Source organism: Hyalella azteca, unplaced genomic scaffold (genome assembly GCF_000764305.2).
Source record: "Hyalella azteca isolate HAZT.00-mixed unplaced genomic scaffold, Hazt_2.0.2 contig10809, whole genome shotgun sequence".
Classification (NCBI taxonomy): domain Eukaryota; kingdom Metazoa; phylum Arthropoda; class Malacostraca; order Amphipoda; family Hyalellidae; genus Hyalella; species Hyalella azteca.
The window spans coordinates 51,308-61,517 of record NW_025940830.1 but is presented as its reverse complement, the minus strand read 5'-3'; the positions used below and the strand labels follow the sequence as shown (position 1 = coordinate 61,517).

Genomic DNA, 10,210 nt, shown 5'->3' with positions numbered 1-10,210 from the left:
ACTTATCACATGAGTTATTTATCGCATTATTAGCTTTATTTAATACAATAATCAGCGTGCTATGCATCTTAAGGATACTTAATGCAGCTTCGAAGACTAAATACATCTGAAGACGACATGGCAACGTTTTCTGGATTGCCGATCTTTACCATTTCTGTTTCTATTTTAGTATTTTATATAGCAATAATTTGTTCTATTTACGCTGTGGACTTATTACATGAGTTATTTATCGCATTAATAACTTAATTTAAAACAATAATCAGCGCGTTATGCATCTAAAGGATATTTACCGCAGGTTCGAAGATTAAATACACCTAAAGACGACACGGCAACCGCTATCTAGGTTGCCACTTTCTAATTTCTGCCTTTTTTTATCGCATTATATGTTAAATATCTCTTGCTTCCTTTACCACATAGTTAATATTTCCACACTATCCGCTTCATTTACCCCCATTTACTCCTCCCCATCTGTCAGGTGTCCCCGGTAAACCCCACGCCGTTGCGGTTGATGTCACGTCCACGACACGCACAGGACATGTCGCTGTCACGTCCACGCCTCTCGTAGAGTCTCTTGCTCCTCGCCTTGATTGCATTGAGAGTTTTATAATATTTTATAAAATATTTCATAAGATATATATTTTATTTTATAATTTTATATAATATTTTAATTATGTATAAAATATTTTAAATGTCTTTGTGACTTTATATATAAAATATTAATGATTACGTTGTGATTTTATATATAAAATATTTATAATAACTTTGTGAGTTTATTTATAAAATATTTTTGAATTACTCTGTGAGTTTATTTATTAAATATTTATAATTAATTTGTGAGTTTATATACAAAATATTTATATTACTTTGTGAGTTTATATATAAAATATTTATATTACTTTGTGAGTTTATATATAAAATATTTATATTACTTTGTGAGTTTATATATAAAATATTTATATTACTTTGTGAGTTTATTTATAAAATATTTATAATTGCTTATGCGTAGTTTTAAGTTAAGAACAGAAAATGCTTATTATTGACAATTTTCTTATTTTGTTTTAACAAGCCAACAAAATTTATTGCTGGTTTTGGGAGATCGAAAAACAGGTTACCAAATGACAGCTCTGTGCCAGTTTCGTGTATTACAGAGCGCTGTTGTCACTCCCCCCGGTCAGTTCCCTGTTGAACAACAGAAGCAACAGGGCCGATAATATCAACAGCGGTCACTGCAACCGCTCCGTCATCAACAGCAACAACAAGAACATCAACAGCAGCAGCAACAACAGCAACATCAACAGCAGTTTCAACAGCAGCAGCAACAACGGCAACATCAACAGCAGTTTCTACAGCAGCAGCAACAACGGCAACATCAACAGCAGTTTCAACAGCATCAACAACAACAGGAGCCCAAACAACAGCATCAACAGCTGTATCAACAGGAGTATCAACAGCAGCAGCAACAACAGCAGCAGCATCAACAGGAAGCAAAACAACAGGAGCATCAACATTTTCAACAAAAACAACATAAACAGGAAACGACTGTTGAACAGGAGTGAGTAGCTGTATAAATTTTCCTCTTACTGTTGGTTGCTGTTGAACCTGACCTCAACCTTTGCTGTAAATGAAACATTTTTTGAAAAATACAAGCTTTCGGAAAGTCGGGGAAAACCAAAATTTACTAATATTAAATAATTGATGATAATATAAAAATTTATGTATAATAAAAGAAAGGGGTTATTTTCCCATTGATATCATTAAGTTTATACATAAATAAAAAAGGTAACTATTTGTATATAATTGATAATTATTAGTAGTAATTATATACAAGTTAATCAATCATTTAATTATTTATTTATTAATAGTTAACAAATTTTGCTAGTTAATTATTTGTAAATAGTTAATAATTGCCAGTTTTCAATTAATTGTTTATGTGTTATTAATTATTTAACATTAACATATTTAACAAGATAATTAACACATAAATAATTAATTGTTAATGTGTTAATAATTGGTGCAGGGGGGCGAACCTCCCCCCGGAGTACCTGAGACCAGCGGGGGCCGCCCTTCTCGTCTGGGGCCTCAACGGGGGCACCAGCGCCCCCCACATCAACAGCGGCAACAGCGGCAACAGAAACTACGGCAACAGCAACGACAACAGTAATAGCGGCAACAGGGACTACGGCAGCAACAGCAATGGCAACAGGGACTACGGCAGCAACGGCAACAGTAATAGCGGCAACAGGGACTACGGCAGCAACAGCAATGGCAACAAGGACTACGGCAACAGTAACAACAGGAGTAGCAATAACAACGGCAACAGGGACTACGGCAACAGTTGCTTCGGCAGCCGAACCAACAGTAACAATGGCAACAGTAACAGGGACAACAGATCAAATAGTAATAACAGGAGCAACAGCAACGAAAGAGTAAAGAGCACTGAAAATAACAGTAACTGTGCCTCAAACAGCAAGAACAACAGCGGCAACAGTAATAACGGTAACAGTGCCAACAGCGGCAACAGGCATAACGGCAACAAAGCTAACAGCAACAACGGCAACAGAGGCAACAGTAACAACAGCGGCAACAGCAAAACGGTAACCGAGGTCCCGGTAGCGAAAAATTTTCAATTCAACGGCGGTCTGTTGAACGCAAATTTCCGGGAAATTCGCGTGGTTGGCAACACTGCTAACGTCAACAGTCCTGTTGAGATTATTAATTGTGGCGGGAAACCCGCTAGAGGCAGAGGGCTTCCCCTCAGGAAACCTCGCTAGATTTTTTCCCGTTAAAATTTCTTCTGTTTTTTTTTTCGGTAAAATTTCCCTAGATTTTGGTTGTTCCAAATTTATGGTAATTCGGTGAACGTTTTTTTTGGCTGTAAATAAAAAATGTAAAATATGAACATGAATGTATAAAACAAATAGATTTATAATAACATGTATGCATTGATTCATGTATAGTTTCCTACATTACATGTAAGTACAAAAATCTGTATTTTCACATCTACACAATCTATGTTCCTTATCAGCATTTAACACATAATTGTAAATAATACATTATTAGAGTATGTGGAGCTTTTTTATTATTAATTACATATTTATTTCTAATAATAATAATTATATAAATTATTTAGATGAGCTACGCAGGGGCGACTGTTTCTCCACTAATCAAGTAATTATGATAATTGAGGGGGAGCGCCACCGAAGGGCTTAACCCGTTGTCTTCTCCGACCGCCAGTTTCGCAACAGTTTCATTCATCCGGATAAATAAAATATTCTTTGAATTGAAGCTTAATTTATCCCCACTCGCCATAGTTTTCGAAATAACATGTATGCATTGATTCATGTATAGTTTCCTACATTACATGTAGGTAGAAAAATCCGTATTTTCACATCTAGACAATCTATGTTCCTTATCAGCATTTAACACATAATTGTAAATATTACATTATTAGAGTATGTGGAGCTTTTTTTATCATTTTTTGCATATTTATTTCTAATAATAATAATTATATAAATTATTTAGATGAGCTACGCAGGGGCGACTGTTTCTCCACTAATCAAGTAATTATGATAATTGAACTATGATAGTTAATTAAGATAAATCCTAATTGGTTTCACTAGACTAATCAAGCATAGTATTAATCGTGCTGTAGGAGGATTAGAAAAATCGGGTAATATATTATATATTTTGATTATGTGCATTATATAGTCATGTATAGATTCGTAAAATATGATATATTCATGAATATATTTGTAATATATAATATATTCATGAATAGATTCGTAATAAATTATATATTCATGTATAGATTTGTGATATATAATATATGCATGCATAGATTTGTAATATATAATATATTCATGTATAGCTTCATAATATACAATTTATTCATGTATAGCTTCATAATATATATTACTGTATATTAATTTATACATGCATAAAAATATTTTAAATCATATGTTAAGGGGTAAAGTTAAGCTAAGGATTAAACCCTTAACTCCTTTAGGAGTTAAGGGGTTCAGGTAGGGGTTTAAGGGGGTTTGGGGAGGCAGTCGCTCCGGGAATTGGACATCCCCGAGTTTCCTGGTCCATGTACATGTACAATTTATTCATGGATCGGCAAAATTTTTATTTTTCAAAATCTGAAAAAAATTATTCGTGTGTCGGTAAAATTTTTATTATTCAAGATATTTAAAAAAATTATTCGTGAATCGGTAAAATTTTTACTATTCAAAATATTCAGGAAAAAATTTATTCAGGAGTTAGCACATTTTTTAACAATATAGCATGCAATTATTCTTATCACATCACCAATTACTGCCCATTTGTCCCTGTGTTCCCGCAAATTTTACCGCCCACCCACTGGTCCCTGTGTTCCCGCCCATTTTTACTGCCTATTTATCGCTATACTCCTGCCCAATTTCACTGCCCATTTATCCTTACCTTCTCGCCCAATTTTAATGCCCATTTGTCCTTATATTCCCACCCATTTACTCCGCATTACACCATCCAATTTCAGATATGACTTATTTAAAATGTTGCCGTCAAGTTATGCTCAGAAAGTTCGTAAGTTTGAGGCTCTCGAACGACAGAAGTGCGCCAAAAGTTGTGCTCAGAACAACGTAGTTTGTCCTCGCTGCTACGCGACTGCCGCTCCGTTTTCTATGATACCGCAACCACAGAAAACGACGCCGAAGCAACAGAAAACGGGGACCTAAATATTGAAATTTACGCGAGTCAAGTGGAGGATAAAAGTGAACGACGGAAGGATAGTGGAAGAGTAGGAAGAAAGATAAATGATGGAAATGAAGGCCGTAGAAATAAAGAAATTTCTGTGGATAAAAATGATCTCAATGATGCCCGGAAGCCAGTAAAACGTTTAGAAAAGAACAATGATTTAACATCTTTTTCGGTGCAAACACGCAAATCTCGACAACGTTATTTGAAGAAAATCTCGGATATCGTAATATCTGCACATAAAACCCCCCAAAATACTCGAGAAAACCAAAAGTTCTCTACTAAAAACCCATCAATTTCTTCTCAAACCCAGAAAAACGTGAACCTAAATCTGAAATTCCCCAATAAAAAATAAGGGATTTGGCGTTAAAAACCAAGAAAATTCAGTAAAAAGCGGAACCCGAGACACGGCGTCCGCAATTTGCTTGGATTCGGACTTACGTGCGGGAGTCGCGAACCTTGCGCTGAAACTAAAACAGATTCGCGAATCTAAAAACAGGAGAAGGCGATCCCTGACTCCTGTTGTAACGGACGTTCCTTTTAATATCAACAGAAGTAATCAACAGACGCGAAAAGTGGCTCGGGTTCCCAACAGATCTGTTAGAAAAGATAAAGCCTCCGTTAAGATTCTGTTGAAGTTCCGTTGGTTTCTTCCAACAGGAAACGGAAGGAAGTTTCTCCTGTTAACGTCCCGTTGGTTTCTTCCAACAGGAAACGGAAGGAAGTTTCTCCTGTTAACGTCCCGTTGGTTTCTGTCAACAGGAAACGGAAGGAAGTTTCTCCTGTTAACGTTCCGTTGGTTTCTGTCAACAGCAAACGGAAGGAAGTTTCTCCTATTGAAGTCCCGTTGGTTTCTTCCAACAGGAAACGGAAAGACGTTTCTTCTGTTGAAGTCCCGTTAGTTTCTTCCAACAGGAAACGGAAGAAAGTTTCTCCTATTGAAGTCCCGTTGGTTTCTTCCAACAGGAAACAGAAGGACGTTTCTCCTGTTGAAGTCCCGTTGGTTTCTTTCAACAGGAAACGGAAGGACGTTTCTTCTGTCGAAGTCCCGTTAGTTTCTTCCAACAGGAAACGGAAGGACGTTTTTCCTGTTGAAGTCCCGTTGGTTTCTTCCAACAAGAAACGGAAGGACGTTTCTCGATCCTGTTGACGCTTCGTTGGTTTCTTCCAACAGGAAACGGAAGGACGTTTCTCCTGTTAACGTTCCGTTGGTTTCTGTCAACAGCAAACGGAAGGAAGTTTCTCCTATTGAAGTCCCGTTGGTTTCTTCCAACAAGAAACGGAAGGACGTTTCTCGATCCTGTTAACACTTCGTTGGTTTCATCCAACAGGAAACGGGAGGAAGTTTGACCGATTTTTCTCCTGTTTTCCACACCAAGAAGGTCCGACGCCTTCGTCTGTTTGCTGTAAATTTGAACCATCAACAGGAATCTACGGTAGAGCAGCAAGCATTTGTTTCTACTTTCTTGTTTCCTGTTGACCGTCACAACTCGCCTGTTGTGGCTAACCAGTCGTCTGTTATGTCTGTAATCAGTCACAAACCTTCCGTTATCACTAACCATTCGCCTGTTATCCGTATCAAATCAAGTCGCCTGTTGTCTCGTCTCGTCTGCAATCAGTTTTCCCTGTTCTCCTGTTATCGGTCGTCAGAAATCATCAAGATTACCCGAAGCTTCTCCTTGCCTGAGGAAAACAACGCGCCTAGTTCGCAGAAAACTAATTTTTAATAATAAATGCGATGATAACAACAGTAGTTTATCATGCAAACCCGACGATAACACCGCTAACGATAATCTCTGCGATAACGACAAGCCTTGCGATAACGACAAGCTCTGTGATAACGATAAGCTCTGCGATAACGATAAGCTAACTCTGCGATAACGATAGGCTCTGCGATAACGATAAGCTCTGCGATAACGATAAGCTCTGCGATAACGAAAAGCTCTGCGATAACGATAAGTTCTGCGATAACGAAAAGCTCTGCGATAACGATAAGCTCTGCGATAACGACAAGCTCTGCGATAACGATAAGTTCTGCGATAACGACAAACTTAGCGATAACGATGAGGTGACTGATAACGATAAGTTCTGCGATAACAATAAGCTCGGCGATAACGATAAGGTGACTGATAACGATAAGTTCTGCGATAGCAATCCTAAGTTGGTTAAAACTGCGTTTAAGATCGCGGAAATCGACGACGAATTAGTACAAGATTTTATCGTAAACGATGTAGAAGAAATCGTCCAGGTATCGCCAGATGATGACAAAGATAACAATGATAACGATAACATCTATATCGATGATCCTGGACTCAGCCCACGTCGCGATAACAGTTCTACTGTAATTATCAACGATAATGACAATGGGGCGGGCGATAACAACGATTATCTTGGAAAAGATAACAATATTTACAAGAAGCATTGTTATCACTCCGCTGAAGTCAATTGTTATGGATTCACTGAGAACAAAAGCGTCGAGAACAACAGTTTTGACTTGAATGAAAACAATTGTGAATTGTTGGTTGATGAGAACTCTAGTGGCTGCACTGATAACAACTACGACGCCACCAAGGATAACAAAATTGAAGAGGAATTGTCGTCTGATGTTGACGAGTCGGTCGGAGAGCGAACAATGAGTTGTTATCACTGTTATCCTTGTTCTCATTGCTATCTTTGTTATCACTGTTACATTTGTTCTCACTGTTACATTTGTTATCACTGATACATTTGTTATCACTGTTAAATTTGTTATCACTGTTATATTTGTTCTCATTGTTATCTTTGTTCTCGTTGTTATCTTGGTTCTCATTGTTATCTTTGTTCTTGCTGTTATCTTAGTTCTCTCTGTTATCTTTGTTATCGCTGTTATCTTTGTTCTCTTTGTTATCTTTGTTCTCACTGATATCTTTCTCCTCACTGTTATCTTTCTTCTCATTGTTATCTTTCTTCTCACTATTAGGTATCTCTTTTTTCACTGTTATCTCTGTTTTCACTGTCGTCTCTTTTTTCACTGTTATTTCTTTTTTCACTGTTATCTCTGTTTTCACTGTCTTCTCTTTTTTTCACTGGTATCTCTTTTTCACTGTTATCTTTTTTTCACTGTTGTCTCTGTTTTCACTGTCTTCTCTTTTTTACTGTTATCTTTTTTTCGCTGTTATCTCTTTTTTCACTGTTATCTCTGTTTTCACTGTCGTCTCTTTTTTTTCACTGTTATCTCTTTTTTTCACTGTCTTGTTTGTTCTCACTGTTATCTCTGTTTTCACTGTCGTCTTTGTTCTCACCTAAAAGTTGGTCTTTTACTGCCGTTGTTTTCCCCCGTGGTATTTTTTACAATAGAGATTTAACCTTAAAAGAAACCTTAATTATTTTACATAACGGGAATTGTAAGCTTGTTGAAGCTAACAACTAAAATTGATCATAAATTCACGCGAGAATAAATTTTTAGTTCTTTTATCATCATTAAAGATAAAGCCTAACCTAACCTAACATTATCAACATTAATTATTTAATTAATTAATTAATTAATTAACTTAAGTTTTTAATTATTACCATTATTTAACATTTTATCTTTATTGAACACTTTTTATCCTCATTTAACTTCAGTCATTTGATTACCATGCTGGAAAAGTTTCTTAATCAAACATATCTTTTGTCCCACTTACTCTAATTTGATTAAAAATCTCTGAATTTTAGATCTTTTTCAACTTCTCAATTTTTATTAAATATATAATTAATATTTAATTTAATAAAGTTAATTATTTAATAATAATTAATTAGTAATTAATTTATTTACATAAACAATAACAATTGTTATTTATTATTAACAACCTTCCCAATTATTCTCAGCCTCTTAACTTTTTATCATCTTTTTTTAACAAGCTTTTTAAAGAATTTTAGATCTTTTTTTAGTATTTTTCAAAAATGTGTAAATTTTTCAAAACCTTTTTTTCAAAAAACATTTTCAATTATTCTGGAAGATCCCCCAGACGATGTGTCAACCAACTCCCCTCATACGCCCCGGCCTTCCTTGTCCCCAGCCATCGTTACAACCTACAGACGACGTCATCCATCCCCACTTACCCAACCTCTTCCTCATCCTTGTTCAGTCCTACAACCCCTGATGGGTCCTCTTCAATCCCTAGGGGAAGGATCTATCCCTGCCTTGGAAGTCCTGCCTTCAAAACAGAGCAATTTTTCAACGCACTCTGAAGTGGACAGAATCCATCCCCATCCTTATTCAGTCCTGCAACCCCAGATGGGTCCTCTTCAATCCCTAGGGGAAGGATCTATCCCTTCCTCGCGAGTCCTGCCTTCAAAACAGAGGGATTTTTCAACGCAATCTCAAGTGGACAAAATCCAGCCCAAGGATTTAGGAGGAAACGATCCTACAACAACAGAATCCAGATTTCGTACCTTGCAACATAGGATGATCAATCCTATTTTTCTCTCTAAAAATCCGGCAGAGTTATACAATGAATTTTCCTTCAGAAACTGGTATGATGCTGCACGACGAAACCGAACTTACCGTATCCTGGGCCAACGAACCCGATGGGAACCTAACTTTACATCCTCTGGAACCAACCCTACCCTGGGCCACTGGACACGACGAGAACCTAACCCTACATCCTCCTAAACCAACCCCATCCTGGGCCACCGGACCCGACGGAAACCTAACCCTACATCCTCCGACACCAACCCCATCCCGGGTCATCGAACCCGACGGGAACCTAACCCTACATCCTCCTAAACAAACCCCATCCTGGGCCACCGGACCCGACGGAAACCTAACCCTACATCCTCCGACACCAACCCCATCCCGGGCCATCGAACCCGACGGGAACCTAATCCTACATCCTCCGACGCCAGCTGTCCCTCAAGTGCCATGCCACCAACTGGCCTTACCCCAACACCCTCGTGCATCACTCGGTAATTCTACCACATCTTCCGTCAGCAAAACTGAACAAGAATTTCCCCCGGAATCCCGAACCATCGATGCAGCTGATGCCAGAATTCTACCGACGGTGGATTCTGCAGGACCTCAGCTTGGCAGAAAATTCTGTTCTTCGCAGGATTATGCAGAAAACGCAGGAACACAGCGCGGTCCCGTGAAAACTGCGCAACCCAATCCCACGGAACCTGCGCAACCCAAACCTTCGCAACCTACGCAACCCTGCCAACTTGAACCTGCGCAACCGTGCCAACTTAAACCTGCCCAACCCTGCCAACTTGAACCTGCGCAACCCAATCTCTTGGAACCTGTGCAACCCAATCTCCCGGAACCTGCGCAACCCAAACTTTCGGAACCTGCGCAACCCTGCCATGTGCAACCCAATCTCCCGGAACCTGCGCAACCCAAACTTTCGGAACCTGCGCAACCCTGCCAACTTGAACCTGCGCAACCCTGCCAACTTAAACCTTCCCAACCCTGCCAACTTGAACCTGCGCAACCCAATCTCTTGGAACCTGTGCAACC

General features: G+C 38.3%; 1 protein-coding gene across 1 annotated transcript; it reads left to right on the top strand.

Moving 5' to 3' along the window:
- Positions 1-475: 475 nt before the first annotated feature.
- On the top strand, positions 476-2,771 carry LOC108669551 (putative uncharacterized protein DDB_G0286901; the record flags this gene model as incomplete). Its single annotated transcript, XM_018156921.1, has 3 exons — positions 476-561; positions 1,404-1,552; positions 2,018-2,771. Coding segments are annotated over 3 exons (989 nt in total), but the record flags the coding sequence as incomplete, so codon positions are not given.
- Positions 2,772-10,210: the final 7,439 nt, after the last annotated feature.